Raw genomic sequence first — 26,994 nt, 5'->3', positions numbered from 1 at the left:
TAATTAGTATTGAAGTAAACCCTGAAATAAATAATACGGCGTGCCTCGAGCGTAGAATAACGACCTTTGTGTCCGAGTTAAATTTAGATTCAAAAGGAAAAGTAGGGTTAGAAAAGATTTTAATTAAACATAAGAATGTATTTATAGACAAACCGGGTCTAACTACTTTGTACACTCACGAAATAAGAATGACGGACGAGACGCCTTTCGTTAAGCGATCCTACCCAGTACCATTTGCTTACAGAGATAAGATTGATGAAAAAATTAGAGAATTGGAGTCATTAGGAATCATCAGTAGAGAGGCCACGCAGTTTTCTAGTCCTCTAACATTTACCTTGAAAAAAGATGGGACGGTTAGGATACTCTTAGATGCTAGATTCTTAAACACCAGAATGCAGGCGGAAGTAGAAAAACCACCATTAACTTCAGAAATTATACAGCGTTTTCATGGTGTAAAATTCATAACCACAATAGATCTAAATTCAGCTTACTTTCAAATACCTATCAGTCCAGAAAGTCGCAAGTATACTGGGTTTGTATACAATGGAAAATCTTACGTATACAAGGTATTACCGCAGGGGTTAAAAACATCAGTAGGGAGTTTTTCAAGAGGAATGGACAAAATTCTAGGACCAGGGGTGAGGGAATTCTGCGCTAATTACTTAGATGATTTAATAATATATACGTGTGGTAGTCAAGAAGATCATTTTGAACATGTAAACGCAGTGCTTGAGAGGTTAAAGGAAGCAAACATGACCTGTAAACTCGAAAAATGTCAATTTTTATTCACAGAAGTACGTATGTTAGGACATATTATAACGCCTTTGGGAGTTCAAATGGATCCGGAAAAGATTGACGCCATAAAAAATTTTCCGGTACCCAAGAAAATAAAACAAGTTAGAGCCTTTCTTGGACTTTGTAATTATTACCGTAGATTCGCGAATAAATATGGGGAAACAACACGGGTTTTGTGCGATTTACTTCAGAAAAATAGAACCTGGCGATGGGGTGACTCAGAACAGCGCGCATTTGAGAGAGTGAAAACATTATTTTTAGAGACAGTTATTTTACATCATCATGACCCAAATAGTACTTATTATTTACAGACAGATAGTTCGGGGTTCGCCATAGGAGGAGAATTATATCAGTTGGATGAGGAAGGGAATCACCACGTTATTGGATTTATTAGCAAAGCTTTAAGAGGACCGGAGTTGAAATGGACCACGTCAGAACAAGAGTTATGGGCGATAATATATACTTTACATAAATTTGAGACATATTTAAGAGGAGTACACTTAATAATTAGAACGGATCATCAAGCATTGACATTTTTAAAGAGCTGGAAGATGTACAGTGGCCGACTAACACGGTGGATTTTGTATTTAAATCAATTTAACTTCACTGTAGAGTACGTCAAAGGGAAGGAAAATATAGGGCCTGATATTTTATCTCGTTATTCTTGTGATGCAAAAAATGTACAGGAGGAGAAAAACACGTGCCCAGAGATAGCAGCTTTTGCAGTGAAAGGTAGACAACAGATTCGAAAACACTTAGAAAATATAACTGAACTACAAAAACAAGACACATTTTTGGGAGAAATTTCCGGATATTTGCGCAAGGGAAAATTTGGGCCGCCGACAAAAGATGTTAATAGGTATTTGAAAAATTACAAAAAAATAGGCAAGACTTTATATTACACAACAGGACTAAACAAAACGGTGTTAGCAGTACCACAAGAGTTGACTGAAGAACTAATAAAAATGATACATTTAGAAATTGGACACGGAGGAGTTTTTAAAACAGGGACAGCTTTGGGAGATAGGTATTATTGGCCAGGCATGCACCGAGATATAAAACGCATAGTGAGAGGGTGTCACCTATGTCAGCTGGCGAAGCGCGAAATTCGACCAACTGTAGGGCCGAGTAGATCCATAATTACCAAAGAAGTAGGACAATTAGCTATGGCAGATTTATACGGACCTTTACCGAGAGGAATAGGGGGGGTTAAATTCATTTTCGTGATCCAAGATTCATTCAGTAGATTTGTAAAATTATATAAATTGAGGATAGCAAGTACTAAGACCGTGTTAAATTGTGTAGAGGATTTTAATAAAACAATACAAATAGATGCTTTGTTAACTGACAACGGGTCTCAATTTACATCGAAGAAATGGGAAAACAACTTAAATAGGATGGGCATACGAATCGTACATACTTCAATACGAAATCCCGGACCGAACATAACAGAGCGCGTGAATAAAGAATTAGGTAGAATTTTCCGTATTTATTGTCACGAAAAACATACCAAGTGGGCGGCTTTCCTTAAAGAAATAGAACAAACCTACAATAATTCGATACACTGTTCAACAGGATTCTCACCTAATGAAATAGCTTTTGGGAAATCACCAACTTATAGTTTAGACAGGTATACTCAAGGCTGCGGAAAATCAACGAAAACAATAAATGAAATAAGATTAGCAGCACGGAAAAATTTAGAGAAAAGCGCTGCAAATCGACAGAAATACTATAATCTCAATAAAAGATTAATAACTTATGAGATTGGGACTCTGGTCAAGTTGAAAAAATTTACACAATCAAACCTACTCAAAAAAGAAATAAAAAAATTCAATCTGCTTTACGATGGACCTTATGTAATTGGGTCAGAAGTTTATAGTAACACGTATACGCTAATTGATCCGGTAACTCGGGAAATAAAAGGAGATTATAGCGCAATTCATCTAGCGAAATATTATACATGTAATAAGGAACAAAGACCGAGTTTAGAGATAGTGGAAATCAACGAATAAAATGCGAAATTTACAAATATTTGAAACTTTAAATAAACAAACGATTGAGAAATACAAATAAAAATATGTTAGGATACGATATAATTTAAGGAGGGAGGGAGAAAGAAAAAAATTACTAAAATATTAGACTATCAGTTTGTTTGCGAGGGGCGGGTCGTCCTTAAGTCTTTAAGGTTGAGTGAACAAAATTTTTAATAAGCGACAATCATATTCTAATTTACTAATAGAGTAAGAGAAAATTTTTTCGATAATATTGATTTTCTAGTTTAGAAAAATTTTTTGTGTGTTAGTGTGTAGGGAAATTTTGTTAGAAAAGTAAGAACACAGAAGGAAAACGTATAGGAGCTATATACCCACAAAAGGAACAAAAAATATATATATTATAAATAGGAATAGGTACGTTTTATAAAACAAGATTTTAAATTGACAATGCATAGAGTTAGAATTTTTTTGAAAACTTGAAATAAGGTTATCTATAGATTTAGAGTAGACATTAGGTAAAGATAAAAAGGGAACATTAGAAATTACGATATGGTTAGGTAAAATTTTCAAAAAAAAAAAAATTTTTAAAGGAAACAGGAACGATGAGAAAATTGGAGGTTAGTTAAGAACAGTTATGAAATTAAAAAATTAGGATGGACAACACCTAGGCTAGAACAACTTGTTTGAATGATCTATGAAAAGACAATTAGAAATTACACAAAAAATTTTTAGCGAATAAGAAAGAAAAAAAAAAAAAAAACAAAATGCTGGAAAAGTTTAAATGAAACATGTATACCACTGATTGTCGGATTGGGTGAGGTCGTGCAAAGATATACATTTCACAAAAATATAATACTTACAAAACCAAAACAAACGATTATTTGCACACCAAGAGACCACCCGCCCTTCAGTTGGTCAATAGACCGCGAGATTGCAAACAATCTTTACCTGAATCATTGTGAGGGAGGTCTTAGTCCAACCAGGTTGAGGACCACCTAAACACGCGAGTCGAGGGGCGTGTTTTTTTTCCCAGAAAAAAAAAAGGATTAATTTTGAGTTTATCAAAATTAGAGAAAATTCCATAAAATAAAATCTACGCGAAAAAAAAAAAAAAATAGAAAATACAATGTGATTCAAAGTCAAGGTTGTTAACAATCCAAACAGAATGAAAAGAGAGATAGGGAATGACAGAATGGAAGGAGAGATAGGGAATAACAGAATGAGGGGGGGGAGAAAGGAAATAACAGAATGGAAAGAGAGATAGGGAATAACAGAATGAGGGGGGGGGAGAAAGGAAATAACAGAATGGAGAGAGAGATAGGGAATGATAGAGTGAGGTAGAGAAAGGAAATAACAGAATGGAAAGAGAGATAGGGAATAACAGAACGAAGGGGGGAGAAAAGCTAGACTACATTTTGAACACAATTTCGATGTCTAAAGTAGTATACAACGTTAGCCACAGCAAATTGAGTTCAGAGGGGGGAACTGTGATGAAAGGCTTTAAATCACAGTGAAAGAAAAAACAGATAAACCATAGCTGCAAGAAAATATGCAAATTATTTATGAAAACGGACATGCTAACGACATCTGGCGGAGAAAGAATTGATCCAGCTTGCTTGCAGTAGACTCCTGTAATAGTTGAAATTAAATCAAGGTTCCGGGACGAGAGCAGAGATGTCGTAAAATCGTCTAGGACGACTGGTACTTCCCCTTTTCCTAGGCCTATAAATAAATATTGAATTTTGTCAACCAATAGATCTGAACAAAGAGCTATAAAATTTTGAGTAACCAATCAGTGAGCGGAGGGAGGTGTGTCTACGAAAGACAAAGGATTGAACCTTGGACCCGACATTAAAAAAGATAATTAATGGCTTCTTCTTTCCCACAGAAATTAGAGGTGAACGCACTTTAGGGTCAACGTCGACTTTCAAGGTGACAAACTCCTGGAAATGTTTACAATAACTGAGGCATTTAGGTGATGGCGAACCATTGAAATCGAGTGCTTTGAAGATTTTACAAGTTGAAAAACACACACACGAAAATGCAATGGAAAAACTATAAACGTGATAGTATAAAAAAGGACGGGAAAAGCGAAGGAAAATCACTGGCAGAATTTTCAACTGTAGTACAATTATTTATGATAGAAGGAGGGTGTCATGTTCGATAAAAATCGTACTAAAGAGAGGTGAGAGTTTTGGAAACAATGGAAATTAATCGTTATCAATTTAAGATGAAACGGACATATTGGTAAATCAATCTTGGATGAAAATCTCGCAAAAAAAATACACATTTTAGAAAAGTGCGGCGATCGAATGGAAGGTTAATACAGATATTTTGGACTGCTACGAAGGTTCTAGGAAAATGAAAATTGAGTATTAGAAGAAGACAGTAAAATTAAACATATATCGATAGATTAGATTCAGGAAAAGTAGACATTTTCATGATTATTAGGTTAGATATATATTAGAGTTACCCAATATTACGGAGGGGTCGAAACAAGATAAAAGGTTGGCGGTCTCATGTATATTTTGAAGGATAAACAATCGGAATTTGAACATGATTTTTATTTACGTTAAGGTAATAAACGATTAGAAAAGCGATTAACTTTAACGTGGACCTTATGGAAGTATTTAGATTAGACAAAAGAGATAAAAATTAATAGGTTTGAAATTAAATTAAATTTACGAGTCTGGTACCAAAATTTTAAACGTAAACAGGTGTCCAGACATATAATTTATGTGAAATCTTGTAAGTGAGGGATGGAGGATGGGGCGGAGATTGGATCAGGCAATAAAAGTGACAGATATCCCAGAGTCAAATTAGGTATATCTCCCATAGAAGTGTGGAAAACTATATATTAATTAATAATAAATGAAGTATGAAATTTCCCAGGAGACCACACACATCGGGAAAAGTGAAGAAAAGATAAAAGGAAGGGTAAAGAACGGAGATAGGAAATGATCCATGTGGAGAAAAGCGATACAATTCGAATTTATCCGTGAAATTAATAAATACGACTTGGAAAATGAGTAATTATAAGAGTTATGAGAAATGACATAAGAATCAAGAAGAAATTGTGCAAGAAAACGTCGCGGATAAAAGAAAATCCAAGAAGATAAGGAAAAATTCAAATCTGCGGCATTAAGAGAGAAAGTACTGGTGAAAATGGAAAAGCCCATATAAGGGACAATAAAATTGAGTAGAATTCAGACGAATCGAAATTCAAAAATGCGTAGTAAAGATTTCAGCATGGATTTAAACAATTTCGCACGAGATGCATAAAATTGAGATCTATATATATGTTATTGAGGACGGACCTATCGCGGATTGAGAAAAAGATGGAACTCATCAGTCAGGAGGTCAGTCGCGCCGAGGGTTTGAAAAGTTGTTACATGGCAGTACTACGTCTATTGGTAAAATTCTAGTGAAATAATCTAAGTGTTAAATTCTGAACAAGTACCTGGACTTAGAAAGTTTTGTAAAAAGTCTTAAATTCAGTTTCTAAATTCTGAAAACCCCACCAGTGAAGTTTTGTTAAATCAGTTTAATTTGGTTAAACAGTGAAAATAAATATAATTTAAACTCAGTGCTTAAAAGTGTTAAGTGAAGTGCAAAAAGTGAATTGTGAATTAATTAAAAATTTAAAAATAATTATTTCATTCAAAGTGAAAACATTCAAATTAAATTTAAGAGTTTGTTATCGTTAATCTAAAGTGAACGTGATCGCGTATTGATATTTAAAAATAGATTATAATTTAACGTCAATTTGGTTAAAAAATAATAATAATAATAATAAATACTTCATCTTAGGTTAAAAGAAACACAAAAACAAAAAAAAAAGGATTCGATAATAATAAACGTTTAAATCTTTGTTCTAAAATTAACAGTTAGAAAAAAATTTAATTATTAATAGTCGAGTAAATTAAAAGTTTGCACAATTTGAAATAAATTTTCTTATCAATTTATATAAAAAGAAATTTAGAATTAATAAATTGTTCAATTAAAATCCATCGTGCGTATAGCGACAGTGTTAAAAGTGTTTGTCGTTCTAACCGGAATTTTAATCATCAGTCTATCATTTCGAAAAAGAATTTGAAACAGCTATCATTCAAAAAGCCTAAACTGGAAAGGTGTTATTAAATCAACGGGTTTTCTGGATTAGGATTTCGTTCGGAAGAAAAATTAAATATCAGCTAATTTATACGATTCAAGCGAGAATAAAATATTAAATAGGAATAAATAGTCGAAAGGATTTATTTTGAAATTAGTTGAAAAATACAATTAATTAGGTAGGATTTCTTCATCAAGGTTGTTGTGTACTACCCGACCGGAAATACCTTGACGTGGGTGAGTTTTCCTTTTATAAATAATTTTCAGGTCCCAGGAGACACAGAAGGGCTGTGAAGTGGAAGTATATCAATTGAATATTAAATTAAAACAACAAAACAAAGAATTACACATTAATATATGTATATTGTATATTTGTATATATATTTATCTATATAGAAGTAAAGTAAAATATTGTATATAAAGTATATATATATGAGTAATGTAATTATATATATGTATTTTATTTATTAATCGAAACATCGAAATGGTAGCGATTTTTAATACCTACCCGAGGACATATCTATATTATTGAAAAAGAAAATATGTATTTATTAATATTCAAGACCATGTAGAATCATATATTTTATATTTATTTATTAATATATGTACTCTTAGTTAACATATTTTGATAATCGAGATATGTGTACTTATATATGTATATTTATTCTTCAATTAAACCTAGTAAGTTTACTAAATTCGGAGAATGAAATAAATAGTTTAACTTCAATAAAAGATTTAAAAATATTTTAAATAAATAGTGCGCAATAAAAGTAAAGAGGCACAAATGACTTCTAAGGAATTTTAAAATAAACAAATCTCACATTTAGGTTAGTGTGTCAGGAGATGTTTATATTATTTGTTTACAAAACAAAGGATCACTGGAGAATTGGGTCAACCGCATAGTTTGAAAACGACCTTGGCCATAATTAGTTAGTCACAAAGGATTTTATTAATTACCCGAAACAGCTGGAAGATGCGTGTTCTCAAATACTTATCAATCACAAACGACAATTGAGAAATCACGGGTTAGCCAGATTTATATCAAAAAATTACATGAAACATTTGAATACCATTGATTAGATAATCGCACAGTTTTTATTAGTTACCTGAAACAGCTGGAAGCTGCGTGCTTACAAATACTTATCATTCACAATCGACAATTGAAAAATCACGGGTTAGCCAGATTTATATCGAATAATTATACGAAACATTTGAATTTTATTGATTGGGTGCTCATACAAAACCCCATCAGTTGCCTGAGATATTTGAGGGTCGAGAACTCTCTAATGTGGCAATCAACCACTTGAAACAATTGGAAAATCACGGGATAGGATGAACAAAAATTAATGTTGAAACCTGGAGGTAAAATTTAAAACAAATACAGTTCATCAAACAGGAGGCAGTGGTCGCTCCTACAACAAGACCATTAACCAAATCCAATAGAGATGGCGATTCTCTTAAATAAAAACGTCAAAACCAAACAAACAAAAGCCTGGAGTTCGATAGCTCTCCAAAACAAACTATCAAATATGACCTTATTCTACTAGTATTTATTAGTATCACCTTATTAGTACGTATATATTCGGTTACCAGACCTAGAGCTTCGCAGAGTTCTTGGCGCGAGATCCGAGCTCGGGATGCGAGGTAGATAGCCTCGTATTGCGAGTTATAAGCCTTTCCCAAACTGTATGTATACATATATTTATTCGTATGTACTGTTTACTGGAGGATGCGGACCTGCATACAGCTTGCATTTTAGGTCTAATAGACCACTATCGCATCTTCTCTTAAACGTGGAATGAGGATTCACGACCCGTAAGTCCACACAAACCGTGAGTATATGATTGTATGTAGGACGAAACCGGTTCGCCCTAAGTAAATTGTAGTCCAAGGAGGTGTCGGAATTTGGGGGTATCGGGACCCGGGGGGAAACTTGAATGCAGTACATGATGACGTGGAAGGCTTCTTGGGACACGATAACTTAGGTATCAATCAAGGAGCCGTGTCAAAGGATTGTGCAAATTTCTAGTCCACTCCCGATCATCTCGTTTATTTGATGGAGGATTGGAGCCAAATTATGCCAGCAAATGGGCTATTCCGAGTTCGTCAAATATGCAATTAACTAATTACATTAACCTACTAAATCAATCTTTACATGTACCTTATAGCAGCAGAATCATAAAGGAGTGGTGCCACACAGACACAAAAGTTCACCAAAATCAAATTTACTAACAATTAACCATTTGAGTTATATTAAATTACCTGTCCAAATAAACATGTATAATATCTTTTATCAGCGTTTAACTACGATTTTGTTAGGGTGCAGGGAATCAGAATAATTACAATAGGAAAGTTAGCTCATCCAGAGAATTCATTTAAGTCTAGGTTTGCAATGGAAAGACCAATTAAATTGTGAAACTCAACACCTCGATCAGAACCAAGGGGGTTACCACAAAAATGAAAGTAATTAAAATCCTATATCATAAATCAAAAAAATTACACAACGTTTGATGGAATTTAATTACAATATAAATACGGGTATATTTGCGTTCAAGATCGTAAATAACGTATTAATTAGTTAAGTACATATGTCTATAAAGATATATAGTACAAGAGAGCTTTAAGTAGCTTTCTGTAGATATCAAAGAAGAGGGTCCAATTTTCATGGAGGCTTATGTGTTGTAGGGGAGGAATTTTCCATCCCTGCGAACACATATGCAAAGCCTTAGAAAAAAAAAAAAATTAAACATCGGTCATAGCCAAGAGAGAAGAAAATTTTATATTGTTTTAAACAAATAAAAATAAAAGAAAATGGAGAAAAGGCGAAAACATTACAACTGGTGCCGTGACCAGGAGAGATAGATATACAAGCTGGTTTGAATTCATTACTGTTGTTGAAAAAAAAAAAATGGATTTCATAAACCTTATTAATTCACATTAACAGCAAAAGAAATGGTACCTATCGTCAAAAATGATAACAGAGACATCATACTTCAAAGGCAAAATAGAATAAACAGACAGACCCGGAAAACATTGAATTCATTGTGACGACAAAAAACATCTAAAATGTTCATAAACAACGAAGCCAAAGGATAAACAAACATCGAAATCGGATTAATTATAACACAAGAATAAGATAGCTGGGACAAATCTAAAATAAACATTGCATTCAGATATCGTGAAGTATATGGCATATTTTATACCGTTGATATTTGAATAAATGTAAACAATTATTGTTTATTCCAGATCTAAAAGGCAGAGAATGTTTAAGACATAAATAATAAAAGACAGACAAAACCATCGGATCACCGCCGAGGACACAAAATAAAAACAAATCAACATGAAAATAAATAACACTCGAACATAATACAAATAACGTATTGAGGTGAAACAACACTGTTTAAACAAATAACTCAGAGTTTAAAAATAAACAAGTGTGACATGACATATTGAATTTCTACCCATAGAGACACAAAACACTTGAAAAAGCTGAGGGCGGAAAAAAACTCACCAGTAGAACAAGCCGATAATCACGGGAACCAAAAAAATAAACAGATGCTAGGTTAGAAACGAAGAACAGGGGCGCTCAACATTTTGGAAGAATTAAAATAAAATTTAAAATAAAAATAAAAAATAAATACAGAGGTATTCGAGAAACGTAAATTACCTATAGTTATTTCTAATCCCATCGACTAACACGAGGAAGCGAGATTACCCGTTGGGCTTAGAACTAAAGGGAGGCTGTGATGTTTTGGACATCCACAAAAATAAACGATAAATAATAAAATAACGTGCTCTAAAATTTTTTTGTTTAAACAACGACGGAAGATTTATTGACAGACAGGCCTTGAGTAAACAGATTCCCACGGGAAAGGAGAGACCGGAGGACAGTCGAGGTTTGAACTTGGGTGGATTGACAGCCCCGAGAAAGGGATACAAATCAGAAGTGTTGTTTGAAATTGCAGTTAATTATTGAATTCAAATGGTATTAGAGAATATTGCGGAATATTGAATTAAAGTGAAAGATTATTGATCCGGTGTTTGTGTGAAGTGAAAGTGATTCGACTCAGTGGGAAAACAATTAATAATAATGACAATAATAATAATTGGATAATTTGTAGAGCGCCGTTTTGTAAAAACCCACCTCAGGGGCGCCAGGTGTTGTGCAATCGCGATTGTGTTATAAAGTTGTGTTGATTTAAACGTGATTTCGTATACAGTTCGAACTAGATTGCTTGTCTTAAAAACATGAAAATAATAAAAATATTGATTGCGTTTTAAAATAGAGTGAATGTACTTAAAGGCAGGAAGTGTTTAATCGGGCTAAGTTATTGATTTGGCGAGATGGCATTCTATCCACGGAGACCGAAAACCAGAGAATCAAATAGATTATTAACTGTGGGTTCGAATCCTAACAGATTAGGGAGGTACAATTTTATTTACAGGAATATTTAATTACCCTTTTATAAGCGTAGGGAGGAGGTCGAAAATTAAAGTGATTTAGCTATATAGTGTAACCAGGTAAGTTTCACACGAGGATTTGGAGGTGACTAACAGGGTGAGTTTTTTTATATTATTTATTAAATTCCAGAGGACCCCCTTTAAAAGACGGATACAACTAAGTTTACGACACCTGCCGCCCAAATAATGTTATCATTAAAAGGAATACCCTAGACGGATTGTCAATCAGCTGTGAGTGAGAGACAGGCCAATGACTTTTCATATATAGGCCGAGAGGCGCGGAGTACAGTCAGTCAAAGGGGAAGTTTTGCTAGCGTATGCCGTCCCAAATTGAAAGCGTTCGGATGCAACCAGACGGAACAAAATGAAAACTTTTCTTCTGTTATTTGACTTTTCTAATTTAATACTTTTCATCTATTGTTTGACTTTCTAAGTTACGAATTGGGATGCACGAAAACAAATCTAAAGTCGAAAGAGGGAGATGGTAATCTCCGAAATAAAACTACCAACCGAACAACTTTTCTCAACAGGTATCTTTCGAGAGGTAGGCAGCCTCTTTAAATTAAATGCAAAACATCAAACCAATTATCCGTTTATACCTTACCTGAGAGGATAGGTATTCAGTAGGAGTTACCCATACCTAATACACGAGGATGCTAGTAACCTCATAAAATAAATACTGGAACCAAATATTAAAATACAGACAGTCCTCATCCCAAATTTGGCATATCGAGTAGACCTTACATATATCTCACATGATAATTGGCTGAATGGGTAGGCACACAACCTATCGTTAATAAGCGGGCAAAATGTCGACAAGATCGTCGTGTGTTATATGTGTATTGACCTAGAAAGGGATGTAAATCCCCGACGGCGTGGGAGTTACAACGTTTTCTGGAGGTGGCACGTAACTTAGGACCTTGCGTGTCACATTTTCGCGACTAGATTCGTGATAAAGGGATGTTATGGTTTTCCCCTTCTACACTCAGTAAAGTAGTTTATCCTGGAGGTGTTTGAGATTGGGGCAATTCTGAAATTGGTGAAGAGACCTGGTTTTCTTTATTCTGGCGTGAAGGTTGCCGATTTGGAACAAGGGGAGACCCGGCCGGTTGTGATATCCAGACACGCAGATATCGATCGCCTTGCTCAAATTATCATCCATCAGTTTTGTTTGGTAAGCGGAGGAGCCAATCTTAACTTGAAAAAAATTCATTTCCTTTCCTCTCCTTCCCCTCCCAAAATATATACATGGATGGCGCCGACAACTAACACCATAAATTTATCGTATGTATATCACATATATAAAATCTAACACTTTATTATATTCACATTACCCTACGATAGGTAGAATCGAGTAGCTAGGGGGGGGTGAGCAGGCGACTTAGAAGATAAGGTTTATGAAATGGTTTTGAAAAACAGCGGTAATGGATTCAACCCACTCTATCTCAAAAGAACCAAGGGATACCACACAAAACATAAATAACTAGGTTTCTAAACCGAGAAACAAAAACCCAACACAACGTTCGGTGAAGCCTTTTTATACTGAACCGTCACGTGAAATGAGTACGTTCAAGGTCGTACGTCACGTAGACAAACTAGGATGTACACACTTGAAGGGGTGTGTAATAAAGAAAAGGCGGCAGGGAGGACCTTCCTACCCCGGATATATAAAAACCAAAGCCTTATGGAAAAGTTACCTACGGGACTTAAGAAAAATGTATCGTAGAAAGAAGAGAAGGAAAAGTTTGAAGTAGAAAGGGCAGATCATTACAAGCTGTTTATGTTCAAACTACCAGAACTTAATAGCAAAAAAAAATTGTTTGAAAAAAAAAGACAAAGCTACCGTTTTCTAAACTGCTTGAATTACGCAATAAACTAGCGCAATTGACAAATCAGATTCAATTTTGAAAACTGCATTGAAAATAATTTTCTGTTAAAATAATATATCATAAGTAGGTACTTTATCACTTGTCTGAATTGTCACATAAACTAATTTCATTAAACTGAGTTCATTGAACTGGAATTACGCAGAATACACACACGATCAAAATTAGTAATTTTGATGATTTATGTTAAGTTACCTTTGAAATGATAATATTAAATGAATGAAATATTATAGATTTTTATAAAATGTAAATCTCATTACACCTTATTAAATAGACACTAATAAAAAAAAACAGCCATAGTCGTATACAAAATTTAATTCAAAGCTTTGTTTTCCTTACACCGATTTATTAATTCCGAGGGAATGGAAAGAATACTACATTAGTCTAATCACCGCCATTTAATTTTCAACTCCTAAAAAATTCCACTGCAATGAATTTTTTTTGTCCATTAGTGAGAAATTTTTACCAAAAAAGCAATTTGCACAGCTTAAGGTTTGGCGACATTGAAATTCTGGCCACAATGTTCCCTGGACTTAATGACTTTTGGCTTATTTGTATTGTCCCCCCCCATCACCGCCCACATCAACAACCGTCGTTTGTAACATCTGGGAGAAAAGTAAAGAACCCACATTCCAATACAAATACCTATTTCTCAAACACAAAGTAGAAAAAATACAATCGTTATCTCAGTTAACATTATACAATCCCGATGAAGTCGTTCTTTATGGGAAACCTTATCTTGGTCTAAGATATTACTAATTAATTGTTAAATATTGTTCATCTTAATGTAATTCATCCTATACTTGACAACATATTTAAATGCCACATCACAAAAAAATTACATTAATTTCAACATCACCACCATGACAGAACATATAATCCGCAACCAGAATTTGTATTTTAAAATTTAGGGTTTTTGTAAATAATTTGAACGCTATGATACAAGCAATAATTATTCGCCTGAAACACTCATCCACATTGAAAAATCTCCTGATAAAAGATACATGACGCCAACGGGACTCGAACCCGTGTCCCTTCGATTTCCGGTCGACAGCTCTGACCACTGAGCTATGGCGGCTTATCTCTTACCCGCGAAATTATTCAATATATACTAGTGTTTCGTTCAACAATTACTGCTTGTTACATTTTTCACCTGAAAACAACCAACTTTATTTTATATGATAAAGGCATTGTAAGTGCTGGTATTGTTATTTAATAGGCATTGTAAGTACCGGAAATCGAAGGGACACGGGTTCGAGTCCCGTTGGCGTCATGTATCTTTTATCAGGAGATTTTTCAATGTGGATGAGTGTTTCAGGCGAATAATTATTGCTTGTAAAATAATTGTTACCCTTTGTGCTATGCATAAAAAAATATTGTCTTAAAAACATTAGTTTACCAAAAAAATAATAATGAACGTTATGACTTCAAATCAAAATGATGCTTGAAATGGCTTGAGCAATATTTTTTTTAAATTGTCCTCTTGCCAAATTCATGAATGTGAGATTTCTACAGCCAAGAAATAATTTTTCAGTTCTCCAAAAAACCTTCAATAAAGGAATTTCATTTTCCTACTTTGAAAATTTATTCCGAAACATGAAACTATACTTTGTGTAGAGAAAAACAGTTATTTTTTTAGGACAATGGAAAAGAGTTTTGTTTCAGATTAACTGAAAATAGAACATTATAGTTCCACGTAAAGCTTTTTTTACCGAGATACAAAGTTCTTTTAGTAAGCCATGTTTTTTCTACCGAATAAGAACAATAGATTGTTTCAGTGTATCTCAAGTACCCGTACAGCCTTCATCTCTTCAGGATTATGCTTCCTGCGGTTGTTCGGCGCAATAAGAATTGTCTAGGACTTACGGAGGTCGATTTGACGAAAGAGCATATTTATTTTACAATACAAGATATTCAATTTGAAACTTTAGGTATCTTCGGCGAGTCTGCATTATTATCTATTGATAAGATTGTAAACATTTTATATCAGAAAGATATCCCAGACAATACTATGAGCTTAGAAGAAAACTCCCATTCCCCTATCATATTCCCCTATCATATACTATTTTACTTCTCCAGAAATATTCTACGCTTTTTTCTGCAATTTATAATAATTGGAAATACTCATTACTATATGATTTAAGCTTTAGTTTGCTAAACATAATAAAATTGTCAGGGTTTTTAGTTACTGAGGACAAATTTAAAGTAAACTATGGAAATCTTCTGTCATATATGAAATATGTGTCTTGGAAATCGTGTTGTTTCTGACGAAATCTTTGTCTAATGAATTTTATACTACTTAAAATAATATCGGATGATTTGTATAGCGCCGTTTTTGTGAAAAATCACCTCAAGATTATTATTTTAAGATTTTCACTATTTTCTATTTGGTGAGATGATGAAAACCTCGCTGCTTAGAAGTGAACATAATTTTAATGCCTATAGAGCAATGAATTAGAGTAAAATTAAAAAAATGTTAATGTTTACCTTCCATCTTAAATACTAGTCTTTTTTTAACACATGTCGAATTGACTGATAAAATAATTTTCAAAGTTTGCATTTTTCAAAGCCCGCCAAAATTATTAAAATCTGGCGGGATACGCGTGACGTCACCCGTAACTCCACTTTATTGGCTAACACTTAGGTCAATCTCACTTTACTATTAACCAATGCTGTTAGCAAGATTTCCGAAAAACATATATTTTTTAGGTTTTTTTAGGAAGTTTTGTTAGAACCCGCTCTTTAAATCTCTTATGGTTTTAATAGTTCTTAAATGAAAGCATACAATAATACATTCAGAACCAGCGTTTGCTGATCTGCATTATTTTTGTTTTTACATTACGATATTTTTCACTCAACTCCATAGTGTAATAATTAATGGGTTAAACAATTAGAAAAACTTTTTTCGAAAACAAACTCACAACGTATTCTATAAAGTAATACCAGGAAACTAAAATTACAACTCAATAGTTAAAAAGAAGTTTTTTTATTCCATGAAAATTACGTTTAAACGAAATGTCAAACAAATTATTTCTAAGGCAAAAGTGTGACCCACAAAATCTCAAGAATATAATAATAATAGTTTCAAACGATCATCATAGTTTGTAATTAGTATATTTTTTAAACACGAGTATTTAATAATTCATTATTATATTTTTTAAACACGAGTATTTAATATTACTACGTTAAATATTTACTATGTTAAAATGTTTCAAGCTTCGAAGGGGATAAAATTTTTCCCGAGTTTCGGGCAAGCTGTGTATTTTCCCATAACAGGATAACTCATCCCGACACTGAAAATAATCTAATAAACTAAGGTATTTGAAACTCCAGCCTTACCCATATCAGCCGATCAGCCAATTACGCCTAAACCTGTTGATCTCGGGAATATTTTTGCACTCGGGCCAAATATGACCGAAACGTTCTAGGATGAAACTATGTAGTTGATGTAATGCCTGAAGTTGGGGATGAAATGTGCCTGGAAGTTATTCCTTCACTTCATTAATTCTCTAGAGATAGGGCGAAAGGCCTGTATACTTGGATAAGCTCTCTCTATCTAGTAAATATTAATATTTTACGCACTACATTATAAAGAAAGTGCCATTTTATAAAGGCCTGTTTCATGTTCCCCAAACTTTCTATTATTCTTCATTTTTAGCTGATAAAAAAGGGAATTTGGTTTGTTTTTATATTTATTCTAGTATAATCGCAACACTCCACTGGTTGTGTGTAAAATAACGAGAAAGTTTACTGAGACGAGAAATACAAAAATTTAAAAATACATTGTTGGAAATCGCTTGATTTGTAGTTTAATTGTATCTGTCGGTTAGTAGTAGGAATACGTTATTAAAAAAAATAGGTAAGTATCTAGTTAATTATAGATATATTATCAATGTAATTAATTAACAAACAAGTTTTAAACTATCAACCGGGACTTTATCATTGGGGCTAATTATAAGTGTTGTGATGTAAGTTTGTCACTGATCGATAGCTGGTGATGATCTGGCTTGTAAGTCACACAGACCATCAGGGAATAATTAGTTCCCTATAAAAAATGGGTTGATTATTAAATTCACTCTGCAGGAAAAGTAAAAAATTATAATCCAGCCACCAAATACATAAAAACAGAAGACTCACCGAAAATATCACTCGCATTGAGTTTACAGCGATTCCTTAAATCTCCAAATTCGGCAGCGGACGGCAATCGGCACAACGATACCTATTTGCATTCGCACTATGAAATTATAATCTGTCACGACCAGCTCTCAAGAGAGTAGAATTTAGAATTCACAGAAAGCTAACATGAGTTATTTATGTTTAGCGGAGGTTCTTCTAATTGTGTATCACAATTTCCGGATATCCCTGTAGATACTCGCGACGTATACTCGGTACTTGATCGAGTATTAGCATTATTATCCACACTGCCGAAATGTAAGAAAGTGTGATGACGCTTTTTACAAAACTCGCAAGTTAAAACCGATTTACACGCGTTTATTGTATGCCCTCCACTAAGGCAATTTACGCAAGCATGTTTTGACTTTATTAATTCGAAACGCGCCTGTGAGGAGCTCATATTTTTAAAATTAACGCAATCCTTAATTGTATGATCCGTTTTATTACAAACAAGACAACAATTTGTGCGCGAAGCCGTAACCCGAGGTAGAGTATCGTTGCTAGCAACGAACGATTTAAAATTTTTATTAGAACGAAATGACGACGTGGTGGGCAGTTTTTTAACGGCTTTATTTGAATTACCTAAACGTTCCAAAATCTTCACCTGATCTTGTACAAACGAGACTAAATCGTCATATGTCGGAATCTCTTTATTCCTAACTGACAGCTCGAAAATCTGTGCGATTTGCGAATCAATTTTTCTAAATGCGCAATGAAATAAAATAAAATCAGTTAAATTTTCAATCTCTAATTGTTTTAACGCTGCTACTGATGCAGAAAAATTTCGATAAAAAATTCAAGACTGCCAGATGTATTTGTACAATTTTTTGCATCAAGAATATTGTTTTAATAATGTGTGCCTAGTGCACGTTTATTTTGAAATTTGTTCACCAAAGCATCCCAAATTATATTATATGTGTCACCTCCAGGCACAATGCCTGAAGTAACCTTTAAAGCGCAATGTTTCAATTTACAAATTAAATACTGAACACGCTGTGCATCGGTTAACTGCTTATTATTATGTACATTAGATTTGAAAAATTGGTAGAAAATCGGACAATTTTCCAGTTTACCAACAAAAGATGGTAATTCCAATGGTGGCAGTTTAATAATGCAATGATCCCGCGAATCATTGCGTGACGCGTTTTGAATGTTAAATCGACTTCGTTTGACCTTCAAATAAATATCATCAAATGCATTTAATTGTTAGAAATCCGGTTTAAATGAGGCGTCCAAAGTTAACTGACGAGCATTAAGCTGATCAATAACAGTTTCAAACTGAACCCTCATGTTATCAAAAAGTACTGCCACATTATTGTGACAAAAATATTTTAATCCATTAGTCTTAAATCGACCAAACAGGAATAGTGGTGCCCTCTGTTGTCGAACAATATAATTCGGATGAATCCAGCTGATTTATGCAAAGATAACTGTAATTAATTATCACTTCACCTGCAGAGCAAAATCTATGAGAGAATTCCCACAGAGGTCTATCCTTTCCACTATGTTTAATTTTAAGTGTAAAATTTTAAGTTAACTAAGTTTTAGTTTACTATTTCTCCAATAGCTTTAAGTTTCAAATTAACAATTTTTTCTTAAATTGTGGCCCGAGGCAACCAAGTTCTTTGCGAATCAATAAAATTTTCTCGTTTTAGCTATTTGTTGGTCATGCTTAGAAAGTAAACTCGCAGAGAAAATAATCAATAAATTTATATTGAGTTGACAAACATAGCTAAATATATTATGCGTAGTTCCAAGATAAATCGTTTTCTAATAATGCTTAAAATACCAGGTAAAGTAAATGTGAATTTACTATTGTTGCCAGACTAATTTCTAATTTATCTAATTACAGAAAGAAGTACACTGTAACAATCTCAGAACACAATTATTTTTGAAGGTGCTCTCAAAATAATTATAACATAAGCATTTTCTGTAATCCACCCTCTGCCTTTCTTCTCGTCTCGAGATCCTTGAAAATTCCACCGTTGTTTAGTTTTAAGTTTCATTTTAATATACGAAAAGGGCGAACGCGTGTTGCTTATTATTCCATTAAAGCTGGCGGCCCAAGAAAAACCGTTCTATTGGACTAATTTGTACTTTAGGCAGAGACAGGAAGATAAAGAGGGAGGGCAGAGGAACTTGGTGCGATTATTCATTAAAGCAGAATGGAAAGCGCTGCTGGGCTGTTGACTGTTGGCGCATCAACTTAACGATATCGGAAAAGATGGACCGAAGTTTCAATGTTGGCATTAGATCTCTCGACTTCGCAGATTGTAGCCGTTCAAAACAAAAACAAACAACCACCGTAAAATCTACACTCTACGGCAGAGATGGCAAACCTATTATTTCAAGTTTTGCGTAAGAAAATTTTGCAAATTCCTTTTAAAAAGTTCGCCAGTCGTAGGCGCCAATGATGTAAGCTACAACAACTGTGACACTGTGACAAACCTGCTCTCTTTAATATACCGTTTAAAATATACCCTTTGTCTTTCTTGACTTTAAATGAGCAATTAAAAAGAGCAAGAATTCTTTTCAATTCTGTTTGCATACATAAGCGAATCTGTGCGTTGGAGGGAAGGTTAAAATTACGACACGCAATAACAGGTGACTAAACGTTTGCAAGCCCATGCACAAATCAATAAAAAAATCGTACACTTAAGTTCGCCATCTCTTCTCTATGGCGTTGAATGTTATGTGATATAATCAGAAATTTTCCCAGTTTACTAGATACATGACATGAAAAATGGTTAGTTTATATAATGTCTTTGAGGTCAATCACTCTTTCGAAGTCTTATAAAAGTGAATCGCATTTTTCCTGTACCCTGATTCAATTCATCAAAATAATTACAAGTTTAGAACTAGTTGGAGTTGACAGATGCGTTATAATAACGTTTTTCTTTGAAACTTTCACAAAAAAGTTGAAGGCGGATCGTAAAAACAAAAATGTGTTGTACATTTTTACTTTGAAAACTCTTTGTAATCTCACGTTGTGCGCAAGTTTAGTGAGAAAATTAAAATATATGATTCTCCCCTCCCTGCAAAATACTGACACAGTATAATAAAATGTAAAGTAGCATTATTAAACGCACAATTTCTTGTTTAGAGAGAGTACGCTAAACATTCATCAAAAACTTTGTGTTTTGTGTAGAATTAATGTTCCCGCTTGTATTGTACCAAGTTGTTGTAAAGATGTCGTAGATACCATTGAATTGCCAACTTTAATCCAGGTTCAAACAATTTTACTACGTACATTCAAACGGTGAACAAGAGATTTAAATCAATCTTTGACACCTTCTATAGAAATCCGTTCGTCCCGCTATTTCAGAAATGGCAAATACCAAGTGGGACAATATGTACTTAATTTTAAACGTTACGCATTATTTGAGACAAGGCGTAAAATTAGAGCTACAAAATCTGTTTTACAACTATTCAACAGTTGAGTTGCTCGTTGAGGATTGCTCGTTGAGGACCTTCCATACTAATGTGCCCAATTAGGAAGATTTATCTCGCGCTCCTGACAGATATAAGAACAGACACAAGCGGACATCTGGCGGAGTTTACTCGAAGGCTCTTTTCAATAAGGACAGGGAGATAAAAGTGCGAACTAAAGGAATGTAGCGATGCGAAACGAAACTGATAAGAGAATTAACAACTGATAAGTATGATAATATTGCACAATATCAAATTACAACTTGATTTAACGAGGTTGTTAAGATACAAAAAACATCTAAAGCTGAATTTACATCGAAATAATTTCGTATTTTGTATTGTCGAAATCAAATTACTTTCCTGGCTGATGATTGTTTTGTTTTAACTTTAACATTGTACTATTTTTGACATACGCTCAAAGGAGTTCTTGACGTCAACACATTTGAACGTGTTTACATGAAAATATTTACTCATTAAAATATTTAACAGTTTTATAGCGAAATCTAGGAACGAACAAAAAACTCGTTATTTAATCAGGCTTTACAATATTGCCGCATATGCGTGACCATCACAATAATAACCAATACTACTTATTTATTATGTTTTTACCATAGCACAAATGCATGGCAGACATGATTAAAAATTATTATAATCAATAATTGTTAGTCTGAAGCACCTATATAAATTGACAAATTCTCTAGAGAAAAAAGTCTAAATTTGAATCACGAATGATTTTTAAAGTTTATTAACGGTATTCGTTCGAAATTTAACTGGTTAATAAAATTATGTTTTAAAGAAAATTAGCTATATTTGTTTTTAAGAGAAATGTATACGATTGTCAAATTTTAAATACAAACTTAGGTCAACTTTATCAATGATGTGAACAAAAGGCTTTATTTTTGAACATTCAGAAATGTCAAGTAATACGATTTTCCAAAACTCATATCTTTCATAAAATATACAAATTAATACCAGTGTCACGAATTTGTGACTTGGGTGTAATATTCAATGTAAGCTTGACATTCATTGCACACATTAACCAATAAAGCTTTAAAGATGCTTGGCTTCCTTTGCAGAACTTTAATTTATTTAAAGTAAGATTATATGCGAACGCCCCATATTTCATCAATTAGAAGTCAAGTGGAATATAAATCACCTATTAGGCCTCCTTTGTACAAAGTTCACTCTAACAATGTGGAACAAGTTCAATACAAATTTCAAGAACATAAATTTTAAGTTCAAAAATCCAATTGAATACATTAATTGTGTCAGTTTGAAGAATCAATTGTATCTAATAACGCTGTCTGACGGGAGAATTTTGTCAGACCTGGTTGTATTTCACAGAATCATTAACAAATTAATTGAAAGCCCTGACATCGTCGCCACTATTAAATTCCACGTGCCGACTAGAAACAGAAGACAACGTGTAACATTTTTCTGCAATACATACACAACCAACTCTGTCAGACATACTCACTAACCAATAGGATGCATGGTCTCGGTAACAAGTTTGGCGGTACTATTGATATATTTACTGACACCATTTATAAAATAAAGCGTAATCTAGACCAGTACTATGTTGAATTCTACAAATTATAGCAGCGTTCGTAATGTAGTTTTAGTGATATGAAGTATTGTTCTAGTTTCTATTTTATTTTATGTTACTGTTACATGTTTACTAATATGGCTTCATGTTAAGTTTATCAGTTTAATTTTATTTCATGCTTTAAGAGGAACGGCTGCGGTGCCTGTTTCATACAAAATTTAAATTTGGATTTACGGCTAAAATACTAGAGTAAACTGTTTTTTTTTTTTTTAGTTAAAAGACATAGTATATATAAAGTACGCATATGGATCAGATTTTCGATTTTTGCCTTAAATTATAGAATATAGGCCCCAGAAGATGACGATTTTACATGATTTTACGAGGCATCTTTGGCAATTTTTTGTGACCAAATGAAAGGTATTTTTTGAAAAAATCTCTCATATCCTGTCTCAGGCATATAATGAACTATACAATAAAATTTGAATCCTCACTGAAAAAAGTTTTATTTGCTTCAAAAGCCGAATTTGGTGGCCACAAATTCAACGTATATTTAACTAGCTTTTTTGTTATTGTCTCATTCGCACTTTCTTGAGTCGGCCTGGCTAGGGTAGGTAGGGAGGCCGGGGGGCAGGGGCTCGAGTGAGATCGCCCGCCTAACAAATACATGCATACGTCAATCGTCCTTCATTTTTTATTATTATTGCTAGTGTATGTATATGTGTTAGTCTGACATTCGCTCGCAGTCAGCCTGCGCGGACATATAATTGACGAATTTGTTACTTTGTTTACGAATAATATTATTTTTAAACTCCACAGTTCTTAACCGAAGCATCCCCAAATAATTTATTTCATTCAACATGGGTAAGTAATCATTATTTGAGCATTTTTAACAATGATAATTAGGTTATGAATTAGGGTACTTACGTTATTGATTTTTATAAAATGTTATTTGTGTTTTAGGTCGAAAGTGGATACATGGTAAGCCACCCAGTATGCACCGGAAAAAGAGGAAGTGCAATGTCAAAAAGACAGAAAGAACTCGGAACAGGTGAAAATTAAATGCAATATTTATTATAAGTATTTATTTTTTACGGTAAAAATGTAATGTTTTTTTGTTGTTTTCAGTTCCGTAAATGATGTTGAAGATTGTCAGGCTAAATTTGCCAACAAGGATTTTTTCGATGCTAACATCGATGTGAATTGTGGGATTTTGAGCAAACGGTAAGCAAATAATTTTATTTTCACAAGAAAAAACTCTCGAGAATGTACACAATAACGTCAAGATACCATCTTTTGGTTAGTAGTGAGAGTTTCACTTTATTGCCGTTCAGCTTTTAGTTTTGATGACAGTGTTTTTACACATTGGTACAATTCAATATTACACCGACGATCTTTAATTAAAAGTGATTAAATTTAAGAATAAAAACCGTCCTCCATTTTTGCCTATAATTTCTTGTACTATTTTGTCGAATTTGTAAGTATAATCACTACACATATTGATCATACCTTGACAGTATAATATGCGGTCTTTTGTTTTCACGGTTTGATGCCTGATTTTTTTTTCTTTTAGTACCGATGTGATTGAACCCGAAATATCGTCGCAGAAAATGTCAGACGTATCACCCGACATTGAATTCAACTGTTCATCCGATTCCAGTGACTCTTTTGAGTTAGAGGTTGAGGAAGAAGATGATCCGAACCACATCGTTACATCGAATTTAGTTGGCAGAAGAATTGTCAACATAGAATTTTTATTTGACTCTTTGTCCAAAATTGATCATTCTCCATTTGATTGCAATTTTTGTTTTCAAAGGGAAATCAGGAATGGATTATACAGCGAATTTCATTTTTTATGTAAGCTTTGTGGAAAAATAGAAATTATAAAATCTGACATGCCTAAGCAAGTTGGCGGTATGCCTATCAATAATGCGATGGTTGAAGGTATCGTATGTACTGGCAACGGTTATTCCCAATTACGGGAAATATGCAGCACTATAAATATGCCTTGTATGTCGTCCTCCTTATTCTATAAACATCTGATTCAGTTGGGGGGACACTTGGAAAATTTGGCAGTCGAAAAAATGATTGAAGCAGGAAAGGAAGAAAACCGATTAGCTGTGGAGAACAATGAAGTCGATGATGACGGTGTGCCACAAATCACCGTGGTTGCAGATGGTTCATGGGCAAAGCGATCGTACAAAACCAACTATAATTCGCATTCTGGTGCAGCATGCATTATTGGCTTCCGCACCAGAAAGGTCCTTTTCTGTGGTGTCCGTAATAAAATGGATAAGCCACTGGAGACATTTTATATGGAATGTATTTTGCCAGAATTGGTCGATCCAAGATATCATCGGAAGATGCCACTTCGCGAAAGATGTTCATATTCCGAGAAACAGCTAAAGTCATAGTTTTGTTTAGATATTAGTGTTAGTTTTGTTAGATTCTACACAGTATACATTTTGTAATAATTAGTCTATCTGACGGGGTATTAGGGTACTTCACTACTATACAGCTTGTTGACAACTTTTGAGAGATTGGTAGTGAAATACGTCCTAATTATAATTGTATTATTATATACCTGTGATTAATATCCACTTTAATTCCGTGATGTTTTAAAGATATTTTAAAGAAACTTGTATTATTTTGCTTGAACAGTTTGTGTCTTCGAAAATGCAATTTCTTTTAAACACATACGATGGTCCTCTTTGATTGTGTGATAATTTTCTGATATTTATGTAATTATTTATTTGCTTATTTATATTGGAGTCTGTTCTTACTATGCAACTACTACCTGTCCGACTTTTTTTTTATTTTTCACCTTGTGCACATGTGTAGATTATAAAATAGGATTTTTTTCAGTATAAAAAATCTGGGACTAACTACCATAAATGTATTCCTCACTGCCTAGAATGGACGGAAATAATTATACCGATTCATTGAACATTTTTAATAAAATATGCTTGATGCTATTATTCTTGCTGTTATTGTTTTATTAGTGTGCTGCTATTTTTATGGTTATTTTTATTTATAGTTGTATTACTTAATTTTGTTGTTCACATAATATTCTTCTTACACAACACTTAAAAATAATCTCGACCAAAATCCCAGTGATAAAGTCAGTGCGTGTTCGGAATTATATACACAGCGACACGACTTTATAAAATTCTTCCAGATAAAATTTAAAAAAATGTGATTCACAAAAAAATTTCAAAGGTAATGTAAAAATTAAAAAAATAAAAGATTATGTCAACAGTAACGGTAAGGCCTTTACCGGTGCACTCACACAAATTTTAAGTAAGTGTATATTTCTATTCTCTACAATTATATTACTTACTGTTCATATATTATTTACTGCTGTTAATTCTATGTACTTATCTAATTTATAAACTTATACACCTATTATTACTATTATTATAATTTCGTCTGTGGCCAGCTGCCACATTTACAATGCACGTGTACAATATCCGTATCTCCTACAATAATACACGTATCTGCTAATTTAAATGAACTAAACAAAAGGGTGATTCCCCGTTTTGATGCAAATATATTCACGCACAAAAGAAAAAAAGCATTTCTCTTTTACTGCTTCAGTGCGTGATATTGTCAGTGCCTAACGTGTACATGCGCATATACCAATACTATTAAAGAATAGGTCGGAAGCCCTTGTATGTCTGTGTCTACTAAAGGAATGAACTAAACGAAAGGGACATTTCACCGACTTCGTGCAAATATTCAAGCATTGAATTTAATTTCTTTTTTATTTAATCTCATATTATCTAACTTTTTTTGATCGCTTGCAACGTCAGCCGTACTAAAAGCCAGGTACTCCCTCTCCGTTCCCCGCTGCACGCTCCGTTAGAGAGGGACACAGGACAATAATTATTTTTGCGGGAGTCGAAATTTCGTCCGCGAAAACAACGCTCTTAAAAACTTGTGTATATTTTTCTATGGCTCACTAAGTATATTCCATTCTTATAATCCATATAAACCCAACTGGACGTAAAACTAAATAATTTTGGCTTCAAAAATCCTGACATTATAACGTCCCGTGATTCTTCAGGATGCTAGTTATTAGATTGTATTTTTAACATTGAGTTGATAAGTATTTGCTATCATGTTCTACTGAGTAGATTGTATTTATTTATAAAAAGTCGCTGATCTCCCTAAGGCATTCCTGTATAAAGAGGTGTAGCTTTACAATTATATAAAAAAATAATACAAATAAATATAATTAAAAATATAAAATATTAAAAATATAAACCTAAAAAATTATCACAAAATTAAACTCTAAAAAAATTATTCAAGCTAAAATTAAGAGCTGGGCAGTATGTTTATAGTAATAATAACGTTATATTGTAAACTAAATAAGTATTACATTATTATTATTATTAAGTGCCTGTGATGGCTTACCAGCTAAACCATAGGGTGACCATACTGACAATGATAAGACGGATAATATGAATGGTTATTTAGAAATAACAATTAGAAAATTTTTTATTACTTTACTTTATGAAAAAAAATTAGAAGCAAATTTTATGATAATAATTAAATGACATAGATAATAATAATAATAAGTAAATTAAGAATACGATAATAA

General features: G+C 33.3%; 2 protein-coding genes across 2 annotated transcripts in view; one reads left to right on the top strand and one right to left on the bottom strand.

Annotated features, from left to right (window-relative positions):
* Positions 1 to 26,994, bottom strand: part of sNPF (short neuropeptide F precursor) — a 179,168-nt gene that overhangs the window by 63,809 nt on the left and 88,365 nt on the right. The gene's annotated exons all lie outside the window — the stretch shown is intronic.
* LOC149423097 (uncharacterized) lies at positions 23,216 to 24,898 on the top strand. Its single transcript, XM_089632854.1, has 4 exons — positions 23,216 to 23,255; positions 23,355 to 23,442; positions 23,520 to 23,615; positions 23,965 to 24,898. Exons 1-4 carry the CDS (start codon positions 23,252 to 23,254, stop codon positions 24,803 to 24,805), a joined length of 1,029 nt encoding a protein of 342 aa, XP_089488980.1. The 5' UTR covers positions 23,216 to 23,251; the 3' UTR covers positions 24,806 to 24,898.

Source organism: Hesperophylax consimilis, chromosome 6 (genome assembly GCF_061612785.1).
Source record: "Hesperophylax consimilis isolate HC1 chromosome 6, BYU_Hcon_1.0, whole genome shotgun sequence".
In the NCBI taxonomy this organism is placed as follows: Eukaryota; Metazoa; Arthropoda; class Insecta; order Trichoptera; family Limnephilidae; genus Hesperophylax; species Hesperophylax consimilis.
Note: the sequence above shows the minus strand (reverse complement) of the source record. Positions and strands in the feature narration are given on the sequence as shown.